This window comes from Sinocyclocheilus rhinocerous, unplaced genomic scaffold (genome assembly GCF_001515625.1).
Source record: "Sinocyclocheilus rhinocerous isolate Xijiao unplaced genomic scaffold, SAMN03320098_v1.1 scaffold1069, whole genome shotgun sequence".
Classification (NCBI taxonomy): domain Eukaryota; kingdom Metazoa; phylum Chordata; class Actinopteri; order Cypriniformes; family Cyprinidae; genus Sinocyclocheilus; species Sinocyclocheilus rhinocerous.
In genome coordinates, this window is record NW_015635541.1 from 1,882,386 (window position 1) to 1,902,385 (window position 20,000).

Consider the following 20,000-nt stretch of genomic DNA (forward strand, 5'->3'; position numbering starts at 1 on the left):
AAAAAAAACTTTAATTTTGATTTCATGGGGACTTTAATGAGTGCTGTGTGTGTGATACAACAGGGTACGCAACATTACCCATTAACGTATATGCTCAGCATTACCCATTGGTGTTTGGTCTTCATATTTTCAACACAATGTGTAGGTTAATCTGGAATTGGTTTGGAAAGTGAATTATGCATAGGAAAAACGTTAAAGACATTGTTCCAAATGTGGACTTTAACTATGCAAACAGACCTCATATCAGAGATACCATACTGTACCATGGCCACCTCTGACCGCACCGGCCAGTCAAAACGCTGGATCTGAAAGGTGCCAACTTGCAAACCCCGCCTTCTCAGGGAAGGAATAAAAGTTTCTCTCCAAGACAAAGAAGGGTGCTAAGTGGTGTGGTCGACCTGTTGCTAAGACCTTGCGCTAAGCTAAGTGGTGTGGTCGACCTGTTGCTAAGACCTTGCGCTAAGATGTTGTCAAAATTAGGTTCTGGAGAAACAAGGAAGTTCTGCAAGAAGCGAGTTTGGGGAGTTTGGAAACTGCCACAGCAACAACGACCACAAGCTTAGTGCCCCCCAATCTTCTGCAACGACTTCAGAATCTTCTGATAAGTTCATCTGATAAAATAACTTATCACTTCCTAGAAGTGAAATAAAATTTTTATTTATTCAACAATCTTCCATGATTGTTCTTTATTATCAAGGTGGAATTCCTTGGTTGGTGCCCCGTAAAATAGTATGACCAAAACTAAGTATTAATATTAATGTTAATATTTAAGCCCAAAGCCATTACACTGGTGGTGCTACTTAAATCTAAAATCACTACATTATTGGTGCCCCGTGTGAGGCTATCGAACATCTGATATCACTACAATTGTCATTAACATAACTAAGCATAAAATCTTAAATGTTTTTGGGTTTAAATAAATAAATAAATACTTTTCAGGTCTAAAAAAAGGAAATTAATACAATTAAAATGGCAAACATTTGAACAATTTGTAATAATTTTCTTTTTAATGAGTGTCATTTCTATGAAATTATTTTATTAAAATCATTACTGTAACAACAATGTCTGGAATGTCATCAAATGTAATTACATTTGAATTGATCAAATGGAAATGTAGAATTCCATTCAAATTCAAATTTACAAAAAAGGAACTGAAATAATAATAAAAAAATAATTTAACTATAATTTAAAAATTTAAAAACTGTCATTTTAAAATGGGAAAGATTGTCAAGATAAACTTTAAATATTGGTTTGACAAACAATGAATAAATGTAAAAATTTTTAAGGTTGAATCCCATAAAATGAATAAATAAATGGATGGTCCATCTTTATAAAAGTTAAGAGTTAACCACGCCTACCTAAAACGGCTCATTCTAACACGCCCCCACATACCTACGTCACGATCTGGGAAGATTTGCATAACGCCGCCCAGATGTTCACGCAAAGAAAGAAGGCGTAACTTTTATTGTCACTGTAGTATTGTTGCCGCTGCCGCCATGTCCTGAAGACGCTGTGTGCTTCGTTGTGAAAGCGAAGCTACTTTGTTTGGTCTTCCAAAAGAGGACGATATCCGCTTCGTCATGCCTAGAGCTGATCTGTGCTGGTCGCTGAGGGAATACATCAACTTAGTGCTGTGGATCGCCGGATTGGCTTTCACCGTTTTCACCGCTCCTTTGCCGGGACCGCCGTTCTCGACCCCGCCGCCTCAGCTCACTCTTGCCCGGCTTCAGCTCAGGCTAAGCCGGGGCTTTCGCTCACGCTAGGCCGCTGTGTTTTTCGTTGTGAAAGCGAAACTACTTTGTTTGGTCTTCCAAAAGAGGACGATATCCGCTTCGTCATGCCTAGAGCTGATCTGTGCTGGTCGCTGAGGGAATACTTCAACTTAGTGCTGTGGATCGCCGGATTGGCTTTCACCGTTTTCACCGCTTCTTTGCCGGGACCGCCGTTCTCGACCCCGCCGCCTCAGCTCACTCTTGCCCGGCTTCAGCTCAGGCTAAGCCGGGGCTTTCGCTCACGCTAGGCCGCTGTGTTTTTCGTTGTGAAAGCGAAACTACTTTGTTTGGTCTTCCAAAAGAGGACACGACTACAAATCAGTGGTTAAGTTGTATTTACAACACTGTTCCAGAACAGTTTAACCCAAATATCCAGATGTGTGCAGCGCATTTTATGGAGGACTGTTTACTGATCCTGGGAGAGTTGACTACAATGCCGGCAGTTCTGACTCACATTCTGTAAGTACGTTTTCATTTAAAGGATTTGCCACTGATGATTCAAACGCGAGTTTTGGGCAGTGTGGATTAACGTTAGCACTTGTTGTTTGTCATTTCTCTGATCACAAATGCAGACGGGGTTTTATGTTTACGCGGCGCAATGCAACGCAACGCGTAAAACGACAGTATAAGTCATTATAATCAGTAATTATGTCCCCGCTGGATGCAACAAATGCCTCGTTTGTAATGGGTTTTAATGTTTTTGTCTCGTCGCTCCGGCCGGGACACGGCATCAACAGTATGGTGAGGGGCGTAACATTTCCGTCTCACGCTTGAGGTATTCGGCCAATCACAACGCACTGGATAGCTGGCCAATCACAGCACACCTCGCTTTTTCAGACCGATGAGCTTTGTAAAAATCGACGCGTTTCAAAAAGGCGGGGCATAGAGGAGAAACAATAATGTACAGTATGTGGGAAATAATGTGTTTTTTTAACTTTAAACCGCATAAACACGTTTCATTACACCAAATACACAAAATAATGTTCTTTTTAGCAGCATCATATGACCCCTTTAACTTCCTATAGTGCTTTGCTCTTTTGGCTGAGCATGTCAGAACATTTTAGAGATGAAAGCCCAAACGGATCACTGCCATTGAACAGTATGGATGAGGTATTAAAGCATTGGCAATGTTGCAAGATATAGTAACGGCTCATTTTCTACAGCTGCAGTCTTCAATCTTCATTAACATTCTGACTCGACTACAATTAGCCCAAGAGTCACTAATTACATACATCACCACAATTAGCGGATTCATTATACTCCTTTTTCTCGGAGTAACACTTTTGCTAAGATAAAAGGAGCAATTATGATGCCTGCACCCACCGCTCTAGTCTCACAGCGGAAAATACAACATATCAGTCCCTCTGCTGTGTTAATGGAGAAGGGAATGCACCTTAAAACATTCTAGTAACTCAACTGGAAGAGCTTGGTGCTACCAAGACCAAAGTCATGGGTTAGATACCCACACAAACTGATCATACTTTTATAAAAACTTAAAACAAACAAAATCAAGAAAGATAGTCAGTCAGATAGATAGATCTCAGTCCTGCACAACGGCTTGTAGGAATTTTGTAGCCCATTCCTCAGTACAGAACCACTTCAACTCTGGGATGTTGGTGGGTTTCGTCCTATGAACTGCTTGCTTCAGGTCCTTCCACAACATTTCAATTGGATTAAGGTCCAGACTTTGACTTGGCCATTCCAAAACTTTATTCTTCTTCAACCATCCTTTGGTAGAATGACTTGTGTGCTTGGGGTCGTTGTCTTGCTGCATGACCCATTTACTCTTGAGACTCACGGACAGATGTCCTGACATTTTCCTTTAGAATTTGCTGGTATAATTCAGAATTTATTGCTCCATCAATGATGACAAGTCATGCTGTCCCAGATGCAGCAGAACAGGCCCAAACCATGATACTATCACCACCATGTTTTACAGATGGGATAAGGTTCTTAAGCTGGGATGCAGTGTGTTCTTTTCTCCAAACATAACACTTCTCATTTAAACCAAAAAGTTATATTTTGGTCTCATCCGTCCACAAAACATTTCTCCAGTAGCCCCCTGGTTTCGTCCACATGATCTTTAGCAAACTGCGGACAGGCAGTTGTTTTTGGAGAGCAGTGGCTTTCTCCTTGCAACTCTACCATGCAATCCATGGTCGTTCAGTGTTCTCCTGATGGTGGACTCGTGAAAATTAACATTAGCCAATGTGAGAATTGCCTTTAGTTGCTTAGAGGTTACTCTGGGTTCTTTTGCAACCTCGCAAACTATTACACATCTTGCTATTATAGTGATCTTTGTTGGTCGACCACTCTTGGGAAAGGCAACAGTGGTCTTGAATTTCCTCCATTTGTACACAGTCTGTCTAACTGTGGATTTTGTGGAGTCCAAACTCTTTAGAGATGGTTTTGTAACGTTTCAACAACAACTCTTTTTCTGAGATCCTCAGAGATCTCTTTTGTTTGTACCATCTGCACTACACCTAAACCTACCCTATAGTATGAACAAAAGCGAATGTGACGTAAAAACGCAATCACAATCATGCCGTTTTAGCTTGTTTTTCGATCTTCTCGATCATCTTTGAGCTCTTTAAATTGTGAGTCATGTTTTTCACGAGATTCGTACCCAAGAATTCCACATCCTAAGTCCAATTCCGTGCCGGCTGAGCTACCGAGCAAGCTTGTTACATCCGGAAACTGAAACATATGGAGCTGTAATCATAACTGTGTACGAAAACGATTACAAGTGCTCACTGTTTTACCGCCTCTAGTGTTCATTTCTGTTGGAAACTGCAGTGATATGTACTTATTGGTACTTTACATATTTTGCTAAAAAGTTCCCACAGGTACGTTTTCGTCATGAGATCATGTTGCATTTGTTTGATTGGGTTCTCTTTGTCTACTTTCAGGACTTGTGCAAGAATATGATGATTTTTGGGGTCATACTTATGAAGAAATATAGAAAATTCTAAAGGGTTCACAAACTTTCAAGCAGCACTGTATATCTATACCTATCCATCTATATAAATACTTAAGTGTTGTAGCATTATACTCACTAACATTTAAGTTCTTGATTTCAAAATTCAAAGATTTGTAGGTCTATTTAGAACACACTAAAATAAAAAGATTCAAACATGCCAGCAATGAGATACAACTGCAATAGAAGTTTCTCTGTTAAAAAAAAAAGAAACACAACACTCAAACATCCACAGTATACAGTACCTACAGCATCTCTATCACTGTGAACAATCTTAATTAGTAGATCATGCCAAAACTACCAGCTTAAATGCTTTCTTAGATTTGACAATGCTTTCTTTTGCTTTTACAAAATGGATCCAAAACGATGATTTAATTATGATTTTTGCTCAGGTGTTCAGTACTGCAGTGCTGCACACTCTGTGAAAAAGCAGATTTTGTACATTACAGATAAGAGTGAGCTCTCCACGTCCCTAGCCGCTCAGTGAAGAGTTTGAAGCTCCTATTTGATAATACTCCGCATCCCACCAGCTAAACGGCCGACGAACACTATTAGGTGTGAGTGTGAGGTGAACGCACACATTGAACCCACACATGACTGTACGCCAGCCAGGGCAGCACTGAGCGCTGGAGAACTTGGCATAACATTAAACGGGAACATGCTCTGTGTATGTTCTGGCTTAGGGGTGAGTGCACTGTGATACGCAAGTGTGGGCTGCTGCTTTTCTGTCTCCTAATAAAACCATCTATTTACTGTGGGTGTATTACAGAGGTTTGTGCCCTTTCTGTTTACCCAAGCGCACACACACACACAAACACACTCCTACACACACCTGCAGCACAAGTAGCCGTTCTTCAACTCAATTCTGACTAATTACGCAAATGTATGTCAGCTGTAGTTGCCAGTTGACTGTGTGTAACATAAACTGGCAGTCTCGTTGCCATGGCATGCGGGCCTGTGCTTTTCTGCGTCCTGTAGCACAGGAAGCCAGCAGCACAGAGCTTTGCACCCCATTCCAAGCACTGATGAATATTTCAGTGTGCCGCCATCGGGAAGGAGAGAGATCCTTTTTTTTTTTTCTGTTGGTGCTCCTCTGCTTCTTGTTTGATCTCTTGTAGAGTGTCACATGGTCCCAAAGTCCTCCAGTTTTGCTCATCACGTGGTGTCAGTGCCATCCATAATGGATAAAAGCAAGCACTTTGCATTACTATTCATGCCTTTTCTCCTAGTGCAATTCAGTAGCAAAGCATTATTATTTAAATCAACCTGATGCCACCCTCCAACACAAACAGACACATAAATAAACGCACTTAGACTCATTCACGCACACATGCAAGCACATGTAAACACATACCAAAGTGGTCTCATTAGCAGGGGTGTCGCTAAACTTAAATAACATTGGAGACTTAGCCCATTAGCGCCATGCCGCAATGCAAAGCTGCCTGCAAAGTAAATAATTCAAACTAGAGTTGCATTTTATATTGGAAAGGATAAAATATCAACTAAAAATGATGAATTCTAGACACAGTGAAAACGTATAATTATAAATGAACAAAGTAATAACAACAACAACAATAGTACTACTACTTCTACTAATTATAAATTAACTGTTTTAATGTTTTTTATAACTTAAATAATTTAAAAATGATTTAGTAGTAATAACAAAAACTACTATTACTCTATATACACATGAAAACATGGGTGCATAATTCAGTGATTTGATTGACTTTACCAAGACTGAATGACGGTAATGCGGTATCCAGTAGGTAATTTTTTTCACCGTGGGCAGACAGACAAATAGCAGCAGAAGTGTGAGGGGGTGATGTATGGAGTCAATATAATGCCACATATATATGCAAAATAATAAAGTTTTGCAAAAGAAAATAAAGTTTTGCAAAAGAAAATAAAGTTTTGCAAACGAAAATTGAATTATTATGGCTTATTATAGTCTATTTAGGGTATTTTAGTAATTTAAAAAACATGGGTTATCTTAAAACATTTTATTATAATATTACACCACTCAAATATGTATTTATTTCCTTGTAATTCTCGTTGTAATCACAGGCTGGTTTATATTCACCATTAAGGAAAGTGATTAGTGTAACCTGCTTAAAAATAGCCATGAACTTAAAACAACAGGACAAAAACATAGTTGATGACTAAAAAATAACACCTTTATTTTTGTTTGCAAAACTTTTTTTTTTCTCGCAATACTTCATTTTCTTTTGCAATTCTTTATTTTTGTCTGCAAAAATCACATTTATTTTTTCTCAATACTTTTATTTTCATTTGCAAAACTTTATTTTCGTTTGCAAAACTTTATTTTCTTTTGCAAAACTTTATTATTTTGCATATATATGTGGCATTATATTGACTCCATAGTGATGAAGTACAGTGCTGGGAGCTGTTCCGAAAAAGTTGCCTGCTAGGTAGCAATTCATTTTTGGTGAGAAAAGCGGGCGGGCAGAACGGAAACGGGAACAATCCCATGAAAGTGGCGCGAATGAGTCATAATAACAAGGCTTTGCGCAAGGACACCCTGCCATTTGTGCTCACAGTTCTGTGAGAAATACAATTTAGGGCTACCCGAAAAAAAAAAAAAAAGTGCCCCTTCAGCCCAAGGTCTAGCAACGCCTCTGCATATTGGTATTCATCGGTATTTGTGCAGTATCTTTACATTTGAAAATACCTTAACTTGTGTTTCCAGTGGAAAGCAGTTGTCTGCCACAATTTGGTTCCTCAGTAAGGCACAATAACAGCCAATCAGATACATACAGTCAAGAGGAGTGGGATTTTGGACCAATTAAACTGTGTTGTGGGCGGGGCTACCCAACACTATATAAAAAAAGAAATGTGGACAGTTCTAAAAAACACAACTGTGAAAGGTTTATACTTAAAAGAAAAAAGAAAAATACTCAAAATATATTGTCTGAAAACAAGTCTTATGCAACTTGGCTTCTCAAGTAAATTAATCTTATTTAAACAGTGTTTGGATATTTTCTACTAGAAAACTTGAAAATAGCAATTAATGAAATGATTTTTTGCAGTGCAAGAACACTCTTGCCCTCGCTCTGATCTTCCATCTCATAATTAACATGAGCTCTTATCCCATGGGTGCTCCGATCCATTTCCATTGTTATTTTAAAAAAAAGGGCCCCTTCAGCCCAAGGTCTAGCAACGCCTCTGCATATTGGTATTCATCGGTATTTGTGCAGTATCTTTACATTTGAAAATACCTTAACTTGTGTTTCCAGTGGAAAGCAGTTGTCTGCCACAATTTGGTTCCTCAGTAAGGCACAATAACAGCCAATCAGATACATACAGTCAAGAGGAGTGGGATTTTGGACCAATTAAACTGTGTTGTGGGCGGGGCTACCCAACACTATATAAAAAAAGATATGTGGACAGTTCTAAAAAACACAACTTTGAAAGGTTTATACTTAAAAGAAAAAAGAAAAATACTCAAAATATATTGTCTGAAAACAAGTCTTATGCAACTTGGCTTCTCAAGTAAATTAATCTTATTTAAACAGTGTTTGGATATTTTCTACTAGAAAACTTGAAAATAGCAATTAATGAAATGATTTTTTGCAGTGCAAGAACACTCTTGCCCTCGCTCTGATCTTCCATCTCATAATTAACATGAGCTCTTATCCCATGGGTGCTCCGATCCATTTCAATTGTTATTTTGGTGTCTTTTAATGCTATATGCTTGAGTTATTACAGATATTGACATTCAGACATTATTAACTAAACTTCATCTGACTCTTTTGACCCCTTCACCAAGAAATCTATGAGAAAGGCTTTCCGGCTTGCTTCCATGAACATTGATTTAGCCCGCACGTCTCAAATGTCCTGAATATATTATAAGAGATATTGTATTTGCTTAATCAGTGAGGAAGGCAGGTAACCGTAATGAGATCTCTTCCAATAACTCTGAACTATTAAAGGCTAAGGCCTGTTTCACCCTGCGGAGGATTATAAATATTCATTCATTCTGTTGAATGGGCTTAATGCTGTGCTTACAGTCCCTGCGGCGGACCCAAGTATTCTCCTCCATCTAAGTGGCATACATTTTTAATACTTTTTATCACATTCAAGGGAGTCGAGAAACAACTGTACACCATTCAGGACCATTAACCACTCGAGGAGCCGAGATAACATTTGCGTTAACAGGTGTTAGCGCGCCTCTAGTGAAATGGCTCAGCGGCTTAGGTAATTCAAATAAGCGGAACGCGCAACTGCAATTTGTTGCAGGCAGTCAAATTTCACATAAAGCTTTCGTGCCGTGGGCAGACTAACAATTTAACCCTTGGCTGGTGGCGATGAGAAACAAAGGATAAAATCAATAATGAAACAGTATCGTTTTCTCAATACGTTCGAGCATGTCACGACTGAACAGTAAATCACCCTTGAGATTGTTTCCTGCTGGGGTCGGCCACACGTGCTGTCAGTCTACGACTGACCTTACAGTTGAATATTCACAGTCATTCCCATGAGACTAGGCCCACACAGAGCTCCCCGATCTTTCTCTCGTTCCAGCTGCTGCCGGGTCACTCCCAAAGGCCCATCTCGCTGATGGCTCAGTCACACAAACACTTATATGCAACATGGATCCAGCCCACACAGGCGGCGACCTGCTTCGGTTTACTCACCCTTTTGCCCTCTTTCCCTGGTGCTCCTGGTTGACCGGGCAGGCCAGCGTCTCCCTGGGGATGATGGGTAAAGGATCAGGGTTTCAGTTCTCAGAAAGCATTGCAGTACATAAAGCAGGCGGGTCCGGAGGTTTCCACCTGTCCATGGTCATTAATGCTCTCAAAAACGTGATTACATCCAGAAGCAAGATTAATGTTAAATATGAGGACAAAGCAGCTGGCTCTGCCTGGATGGGTTTACATGCCGGCGCTTACTAAAGTGCTGAGAGACAGAGGCATGTTCACAGCTCATGGGTGAACTTCATTAAGGAAGGCAAAAAAAATATGATTAAATTAATTCATGAAAATGCTGCTGAAGCACTTACCTTTTCTCCAGGAATTCCTGGGGGACCCTGCACAAAAAAAAAGAAATATAGATTCTCTGAATATTTTAAATCATCCAAATTTGTCCCTATTTAAGCAACATTTTTAGGCTAAGCTTTATTATCCTAATCTATCTTTGCACTATCGTTCAAAAGTTTGGGGCATGTAAGATGTTTCTGAAAGAAGTCTTTATGCTCACAAAAGCTGTGTTTATTTGATAGAAAATACAGTAAAAACAGCAAAAATAAAATGTAATTTATTCCTGTGATTTCCAGCAGTCATTATTCCAGTCTTCAGTGTCTCGTGATCCTTCACAAATCATTCTAATATGCTGATTTGACGCTCAAGAAATATTTATTTTTCATCAATGTTAAAAACAGATGCTTAATATTTTTGTGGAAACCATGATACTTTTGTCAGGATTCTTTGATGAATAGAAAGTTTAAAAAAAAAAAAAGCATCCTTGCCGAATAAAATTATTTCTTAATGAACAGAAATCTCTCAAACTTTTGAACGGAAGTAAATACAAAAATATATTGTGTAAAGTCACTAGTTAAATTTGGAAATGCCAGTGTTTGCAATAAAGTAACAGAACAAGTTTTAGGTAAAGTTAGGTTTTATTTAAGTGCTGCAGATGACATGCTCAGCACATCTTGTTTTATGTTGTCCCTGAACATGAACCATAAAACATAATACTATCTTTCAGAAAATAGATTTAGAACTAGATAAGAGAGACTGATCACAATTTTTAACACAAAAGTTACTATGTCGTCGTCTTTTTTTTGGTTTGTTTTTTACATTTACATTTTTTTTTTACATTACATTTTGACAATTAAAATAGCCAGTTGAAAATTCTCTACAAAACAGATTTTAATCGAGTCTGTACGTTAAGCAGTTCTGGCTGGATTAGCTGCAGAACGTTCTGAAGAAGCACCAGCAGACTTTTTCTAGCTGTTTAATTAAAAACACACTGCATAAAAGGCAACAGGCTTTCCCTATGAATCATGAAAAATTGCAGGAAAATCCAGGAGAAAAGGTGGATATAAGTATTGAGTGCTGCCTTACAAGCACTATAATACAATTCTCCAGAAAAATCAGTCAAATCTGCACTGCTATGTGCTGAAAGTACAGTATAGTTTTAGAACACAAAACCCAAATATGTTTTTACCTGGTCCCCTTTTTGAGCTTGCTGCTCAACCTAGAAGAAAGCAGACGACAGATTATCACCCGTTTCATCAAACAAAGACAGCAATTAAGTTCAGCTGTTAACACTGTTAGAACAAAGGTCAGGAACACATATCATTACAGTACATGACCCATTGAAAGGACAAACAGCATGACCAGTCACATACACACACAGACAGCCTTTCAGATGCAGAGTAAAACAGTGTGGAGTCATCTTTCAGCTGGCATCCTCGAAAATACTGACACATCTTAGAAACAGCTGCAAAAATAGCCATTCGCTCCTTGTGTTCGGTGAAAGTCGGAGAACAAGAGCTTTAAAGGCTCCTAAAACTGTCAGAATGTAACAGGGGAGAGACGGCCTGTGATGTTAGAGGTCGTAAAAAAAAAAAGAGGGCGACAGATGTCTACAACACCCATAACACAATATAAAAACCTGAAATGTAAAATCCAACATGTCAGCTAAATGCTATTTGTTTAAACATCAAGAAAGCTTGTTAGATGTTTTTGTCTTGCATGATTTACAACTTGACTACAAGAGGGAGTGGTGATATGGCAAGCGTGTTGTCGGCTCTCACGTTTGAATCCCTGGTATTCCTGCTTGTCCTCATAAAACGTAAAATTAGCATGAGTAAATAACCGTTATGCCCTGATATAGTTCCGCTGGGGTTAGTTTAATGTTTATGTTACATAAAGGGCCAGAGCTGCAGTACTATATCCTTACACACAAAGAACATACATCCCATTCTGGTGTCTTATGAGATATAGTGGACGTGTCCCTCATATAATGTGTGGAAATATTAGCTCTCTACTTGCAGGACACGTCTAACCTCCAGTCTGTCCACACTGCTGTTGGTCGCCCCTGACTGAGCATGTGTGGGCTCTTCTTTGCTTTTTATTTATTTGTTTGAATGCAGTGAATGCAGTATTTTCAGTATTAAAATCAACATGAAACATTGCTAACAGCACATTTTACAATCCTGCTTTCAAACTTGTTTTTTGAAAGATGTCTCAAAATTGCATTTACTCTAACTAAATACATTACAAGTATTGTGAAATATTAATACAATTTCAAATAACTGGTTTCTATTTTATTATATTTTCAAAATGCAATGTATTCCCGTGATTCAAAGCTGAATTTTCAGCAGCCGTTACTCTAGTCTTCAGTGTCACGTGATCCTTCAGAAATCGCTCTAATATGATGGATTGGTGATCAAGAAACATTTCTGATTATTATCAATGATGAAAACAGTTATGCTGCTTAATATTTTTGTGGAAACTTGTGATGCATTCGTTGATGAATAGAAAGTTCAAAAGAAAAGCATTTATTTGAAATTGAATTATAAATGCCTTTACTGTCACTTTCGATCCATTTAATACATCCTTACTGAAAATATTAATTGCTTGTACTTCTGTACTTTTGAGTAAATCAGTAAGTTAAATAATAAAAAATGTGATGATATTTGCTTCATCAGGAATTGACTGGATCATAGAAAGTGGCCATACTCAAATGCAGCTGAAGGTGAGGTTAATAAAAGTAATTGTCTCTCAGCTTTGAAACTCTGTTTACCGGTCTTTCCTACTGTATAAAGACTGTATGTATCATTACACCCTGCTTGAGCACCTTTCTCACATCTATGTCAGCAATTAGTAGTGTTAACCATTTCCTTAAACCTTAGCAATGACTCTCCACAAATCTCATTTCAGTGCTTAATGCATATCATTAATAATGCAGATCATGCTTCATGATTGGTTTCATTTAAAAAGAGTCAGTTTTACGTTGAGCTATGAAATAACATGCAGGGTTGCTGGAGGATGATGTAAGATACATACCGAGAGTGTTCCCACACTTGACGGACCTGTTTCCCCCTGCAACAGAAAGACAAAATTCAGAGGAGTGATTACAGTACAAATAAAAGCAAATCATCCAAAAAGCAGCATTTTGTTCCTAAAATATCCAGAGATGAGTAAAGGATAATGTATAGTTAACACAGCATTGGCACATTATAAATCAGGTCTATTTATATAGTCTGTTTAGTATAATGATCAGCTTAACTGTATAATATCCCACTTATTACACAGTTTGGTGGCAATTAAATAAAAATATCTGACCACACAATTCTGTGACTGACCAATCAGAATCAAATATTTCAGAGAGATGTGCTATACTTAGAAATGATGCAAATCCAAATGTCAATCATTCGCTTAAACTAATCTGTACTATGGTGTTTACACTTATTTCCACATATTTATTCGGGGTAAACTATTTTGGGAACAGTTCACCCAAAAGTGAAAATATTGTTCCACATTTTAACTGAAAATTCCTCCCATGTTTTATAGAAACAGCTCCTCATGTGTTCCTCAGAAGAAAGAAAGTCATACAGGTTTGGAACAACAAAGTTTTTATTTTCAGGAAAACGATTCCTTTAAGAATAGTTCTGTGGGACATACCTGGGAAAAAAATTAAAATAATAATAAAATGACTGGGCTGTTCCTGTATCTGTGCTCATCTGCTCTTAAATGAAGGACTTTCATATATTCAAGGTTATGAAATACAAGCGGAGACATCAGTTTAAGTCAAAACCCCTTGACAAAAACAAGCAGAGCCTTCCTCAAATTCAATTTAAAACCACAGAAACTCCACATCAAAGTTTGCAGAAATATAAGAAAAAATTAAAATAATAATAATAAAACGACTGGGCTGTTCCTGTATCTGTGCTCATCTGCTCTTAAATGAAGGACTTTCATATATTCAAGGTTATGAAATACAAGCGGAGACATCAGTTTAAGTCAAAACCCCTTGACAAAAACAAGCAGAGCCTTCCTCAAATTCAATTTAAAACCACAGAAACTCCACATCAAAGTTTGCAGAAATATAAAGTCGTGAACACCTAAAGCTGCCCCGTTTGAAGATATTCCGAGTCATTCTATGTTTGAAGAGCGTGACGTGTCTTTCCGACTGTCAGTTTCAATCCGAACTAACGGTTTTCCTCCCACCCTCTGTCTGACTGGGAGATGAGATGAAAAGAAGCTGGTTATTCTCTGCTCTAACGCAGAGGAGCTCATTAGAACTTCAAGGCTTGAAAACACTGCATTGACAATTAAGTGTGCACGCAAGCAAACAAAGAAACCCAAAACTGTAAAAGGCAATGGGTAATATGGCAGCTAATTAGCGAATAACATTTGATCTATTGTTTGGAAAGCAGTGGTCTGTGTGTGTGAACGCGTGTGTCTGTGTGCACGGGGGGTTGGGGAAGCAGATATCAGAGTAGGAAGCTCTATTCTACATTCTGTTTCATTGAAGTCACATCTTCCCCTCTGCTGTGAAGGTCTGTCTGGATGAGCTGGAACTCTGGAAGGCATTTTAAAGGAAAGTTCCAGATTAAAGGCGACTCATGTTCTACCAACAGCATCTGTGACATGTGATCTATTACCACGGAAACAAACAAAATTTGTGAAAACAAACAAAAATGATGTTTACAGTACATTGATGCAATTAAAACGAAAGTGATTGGGGAAAGCCTTTGCACTGGAACTTAAAGCAAACACTGCAAAAAAGTGTTTCCAAAAAGTGTCTTCGAGTAGCAAGATTTATTTGTATTTTTTTTACTAGAAAACAAGACATTCTCAGACAATTTATTCAATTTCATTTATTTACTTTATTTTAAGTGAATTACATTTTTATTTTTGCAGACTGGCTAAATGTTTTTAAGCATATATAAAACAAATTTTAGGGAGATTTATGATGACTTGTTCTCAGAGAACATTACAATTAATTTAACATTATATCTCTAAAAATTATGAGCTTCACTTTTCGATTTGGAAACCCTCTGGGATGCCTTGCCCATTTTAAATGCTTTAATATAAACATATTTGTTCTTTGTTTTTACTAAATAATTGAAATTCATATCTGCGTTAATTGAAAGCATGCCTCAGATCCTGCAAATAGAGATTAACCTGTTCATAATCTGAAACATTCCTTTAATATTTACGCACAATCCGAATTACACTACATTTTCTATTTTCTTGTTTGTTCTCACGTAGTGTACATTATGGTTTTCACGATCACTACAAATGCGACTTCCAGTAATAAAATTGATTCCCACATCCCACAAAACGGAGCAGCATTTCATCTGCCTGATTTACAGAGGCATTTACTATATGCTACACACAGCACAAGCAATATAAGCTACATGATCAATGATCGCATGTTTCCTTGTACCATCAGTGGTCATGGTTCTTAAAAGGATTTTAGTAAATTAATATCATAATATAAAAAGGATACCTTTACATTCCGCAACCAACAACGGATTCAAACAGTTACTGAAGTGACTAGATCTGTGTTCACCCTTGGCAGAGATATTGATCTATATTATATACAGTAAATGAAATATATGGCTTGTGAAACAACATACTAAAGTTTGATTTTGAAACTCGCATCTCTGGATTTGGTCTTGTGCACATAGCATGTTAAATCAGTGTCAATAAACATGAGTCATTCTCATGAAAAATGTGTCATCTGTGCCCCACTTATGTCCACATTGATTACTACTGATATAAATCAACAGGAAATTAAACTACACATTATTATTAGAGACACATTTGATATTTTTATCTTGAAATACTGAGAAATTTAATTACTTCAAAAGTTTATTTAAAAAAAACCGTAAAGACCCCAGACTTTTGAACCTTAGTGTAACTCTTTTTACTTCGAATATCAGCCAATGAATATCCCATTCACCGTTACATTTTAATTGATTATATAAAATAAGAATTTACATACATATTTATCTTCTAACTGCAAAACTCATGTTCGTCACTCATTTTCCGTTCAACCCTACTATGCAGACATTTCCTCCTTTAAATTCTGTAGTTTGACCTTTCTGACGTCATATTTGAGTTCTAACAAATAACTATTGACATTTTGCAAGGCTGTCACCACATATTTATGATTGGATGGGTTGCAGAATCTGCCACTGAGAAACCAATATCCGTTGACCGCTAATCTGAATATTGGTCTGGAAGGAGTCTCTAGTAGTAATGTCCTGGGCCTGAGATGGGAAAAATGTGAGTTCTAGAAAGTTTAGCAGTGACATTTTCAAACTTTAAAATGTTAAAATGATAAAAATAAAAAAAGAACCTTGAAAATGTTCAGGCAAGTATATGACTCGCATATATATAGGCCTCTGTGGCTTTCTATATACTGTATAGAAAAATTCTGGAAAGTTCACTGACTGAAAAACATCCCTAAGATCATAGAGACTATGCCTCTATCTCTCTCTCTCTGTGCTACAGTTTGTAAAGGTTGGTACAAGAAATCAAACTTGCAGGGCGACTTACTTTATCACCTTTGAGACCAGGTAGGCCTTGAGGTCCAGGATCTCCTTTCAAACCCTGAGGAGACACAAAGAAAAGAGCCAGTTTAATCACAGATTCGGCTCCTCACAGCATCCTGGCAGGACAACTTAGGGGAAAATCTTTCCAGTCAGCAGACAATGTATCAGTTTGACTTCCCCCAATTTAGGAATTCAGCAGGGAGCAGCTCCAGCCATCATAGAGTGAAAATCATGTCAGTGAAGCACAGCGGCTTATCTCACCGATGGCAAGAATGAGTGTCTCAAGGTGTTGATTTGGCCTCATTTAAATGACAAATCGGTTTTCTCACTTCTGTGCTTTTTAGTGAATGATTTGCACAAATTTCACACCCTAAATATACACACAAAACCACACTCGTTTTCTCAAGCTTTTCGGCTGGAGCCGGGATTAGAATTCCCATCACCTGCCTGCCAGGGCTTTGTGAGAGGGAATCTGATTGGAGATAAGGCAAAACCACAGGCAAAGTCAAAACTGCCAGTGCTGAAAAGCAAAAGAGAGAGAACAGGTGGGGGGGGGAAAAGGAATACAAGAAGGTGAGGGAGGGAAAACCGGCCGAGCAGAGGTGGCTGATAAATGAGGCCTGACACGTATCGACAGGCTAAATTTACAGCGGCTCTTGTTAGGTGTGACACATCAAGACCGGCAGCTACACAGAGAGAGATTTCTGAAATAAGTCAGAAGGTACTTAGAGAGACAGAAAAGCGGGCCCTCAAAATACAGCAATTTGTCTTAGTTAAGCTTTCGAGTGAGGCTATTAATACTGAATTATATTAGGGACAGATGAGTGGATCGCCCTTTTTTTAATAATGTCTCCGAGTTCACGGATAGAGGTGCGACTAATTTACTCTTATGATGGCGAGGCTTGTCAAGACAGTTGAGTGAAAGCTCGGGCTAGAGAACACTAATCTGGAGCCCTTCTCCATAAAACAAGGTCAATACAAATAAGATGCGTAAATCTGGCAAGCCTCCTTTTGCATCAGCTGTGAGACTCTTTTTTGTGAAAATGATGATCGTGAGGCTTCATAAAAAAAATATGATTATTGTATTTGAATAAGATTTTAGATATGTAATTTTAGCAGTTCCTATTCACTTGCGCTCTTCTGAACAACGATTAATGAAACTGCAAGAGAGCACTGTTGCTTGCTTACTAATTTGGACCATGCTTACACCTGCCATGTGGTCAGACAGAATAGAATAGAATAGAATAGAAAAATAAATACATATAATTTTTTTTAAAAAGCAATAAAATCCAAACAAAAAAGTAAATACCTTAAAACAAAAAAGTCAATTAAAATGTAAAAAGAAATACTTAAATGTAATTAAATAAAAAATGAACATAACTGCTTCACACTGCTTCTAATAAGAAATTAATATAACAAAATAATAATTTAAAAGAACAAAATACATAAAGTACATAAAATATATTATTATAAATATAAATAAAATTACAAATGTCAAATTACTTGTCCCCAACTCACATGCAACACTCTGCATGTGACAAAGTTGTATCCTAAAATTTAAAGCATTTATTGTTGCATAATGCCTATTATTTTACATACTATTTAAAGAAAATGGGCAGTATGCACTGTATACTTGCAGTGTTCAGCAAGTTAGCGTTCCATTTTCAACATGACCTCAATCCAGCGAGCGATTACTTTCTACACCTATCGTTCTACACAATCTTTGGCTGAGGCTATCAAAGATAGATGCAAGTAAGAATCTGCACTTGATCAGGATTGCAGTACTATGAAAACGCAGGTGAAGGGAAGCTTGCATTGGGACGGCATGATGGAGGTTAGACCTCGACTGCTCTTAAATGATGTATGTTCAGAGGGGTCTTTGGAGAGAGCACTCCCATCCTGCTTTCAGCACAATCTAATGACTCCTTGAGGGAACCAGTGCACCTTTCCTTTGTTGTCCCACCTCCCCAAGAGCAGCCCCAGTTAAGAACAGCTGCATTCGCCCTTTTCAGAGGGACTTGATTTGAGCTCCAGGTCTACAGGCTGTTCCTACCTCGGGAGTGAGGATGGAGAGACTGACTGCATAGTGAGCCTCTGCTCGCCCTGGGCATTTCAGCACGAGCGGGGAGGTGAAGGATGGGTTAAAATCAGGGCTGCGTCCCTCTCTCTGTCTCGTCACGCCAGTGTGAGGTCAAAATGCCGCAGGGATCTCTGCTCACTTGCCTGATAATTATGTACTTCACAGCGCGTCCTGGCTGCAGAACAGGCCAGGTCGCAATACAATCTGGCTTCTTCCCAATACAGAGGCACACACACACACACACACACAGCGGTCCCAAGAAGTGTTTGGACACCATAGCAGCACTTAATATATAAATATCATCACATCAGATGAAATATTAAATCAAGAGGCTTTGATTTTGTTTTAAAGAAATATAGCACAATTAAAACATTTCACAAAAAGATCTTTCTATGGAAGCAGGTTTCTACCTCATAGTAAAATTAATTCATTCATTCATTCATTCATTCATTTTCAATTTATTTTATTATTTTAATTAATTTTAATTTAATTTAATTTCTAAGGTTGAAACAGGCTTCCATAGGTTTCAAATTCCAAAACAATAAGTTGAAAACCTTGAGTTTATACTGCAAGGACACCTGTACAAAACCAAAACGAAATGAAACGAAACGAAACGCATTGACACCAATTGGTTAAAACAAAGGCTTCCACAGGCTTCAAATTATAAAACAACAGATTTAAAATTTAGTGGACATATTGTTATTCCGATAGGACACCTGTAAGACTTCATACACCAACTCAAAACAAAAAAACAAAACAAAAATAAATAAATAAATAAATAGAACAAAAACCCAAACAGACAAAACCAAACTAACCAGATGAAACCAAGTAAATCTAAACAAACCCAGACGAACGAAACTGAATGAAACCAAACAAAAACAAACCAAACCAAACAAACTTGAACAAAACCAAACAAAAATTCACATTCACATTGACATCATTTGTTTAAAATAATAAGTTAGTTCTGAGAAAAGCTTTAGTATACATTTGTTTGGAGATGCCAGTAGAGTCAGTATTTTATTAAGCGTGACTTAAGTATCCAAAAGTGTGCAAATCTGGCTAATGTAAGCACACAGATACTTGCAGACATGTTTACAGACATAAACACTCACAAACATAATAAACATCCTACAACACCTCTCAAATACACATTTAATGTGCAGCAACCGATTTCCACAGCTTTTTTTCAGCTGTTGGTTGAGATAAAATTGACATTAAAATGAACACAGCCCATCTCAGAAGCATGCAAGTTTTAAGCAGAGAGAACTGTTGATATGCTGAATGGCAGGCCTTCAAAGACCTTTGGAACAAGATCCAGTGGAGTAACAGAGATATCTCAAGCGCTGGCCAGAAATGCCAAGGGGGTTACGCCAGGAAATGCTTTTTGTGAGTTTCCATTTGCTCAGCGATTCATTGCTACAAACGTTTGAAGTAGTAGAGCTCAGGTACTCAGATACTATCTGAATCAAACTTTCACTTAGGAAAACATACTGAGCTGCTTCACCATTACCATTGAAATTTGTCTATCATAAATATCACTGAACTCTACATTTCAAATAAACATTTTAAGTATGTCATATGAAAAATTCTTTCTTCTGCTAATCAAGTATTGAAAAACAAATTTGCATCTTTTCA

At 37.8% G+C, this 20,000-nt stretch overlaps 1 protein-coding gene across 1 annotated transcript in view; it reads right to left on the minus strand.

The window, feature by feature from the left end:
- Positions 1 to 20,000, minus strand: part of LOC107747287 (collagen alpha-1(XIX) chain-like) — a 140,059-nt gene that overhangs the window by 83,917 nt on the left and 36,142 nt on the right. Inside the window, exons 10-14 of the mRNA XM_016561756.1 lie at positions 16,290 to 16,343; positions 12,783 to 12,818; positions 10,936 to 10,965; positions 9,770 to 9,796; positions 9,405 to 9,458 (exon numbers count right to left, since the gene is read on the minus strand). Coding sequence (XP_016417242.1) covers positions 9,405 to 9,458; positions 9,770 to 9,796; positions 10,936 to 10,965; positions 12,783 to 12,818; positions 16,290 to 16,343 — 201 coding nt within the window. The remainder of the gene's footprint in view (positions 1 to 9,404; positions 9,459 to 9,769; positions 9,797 to 10,935; positions 10,966 to 12,782; positions 12,819 to 16,289; positions 16,344 to 20,000) is intronic.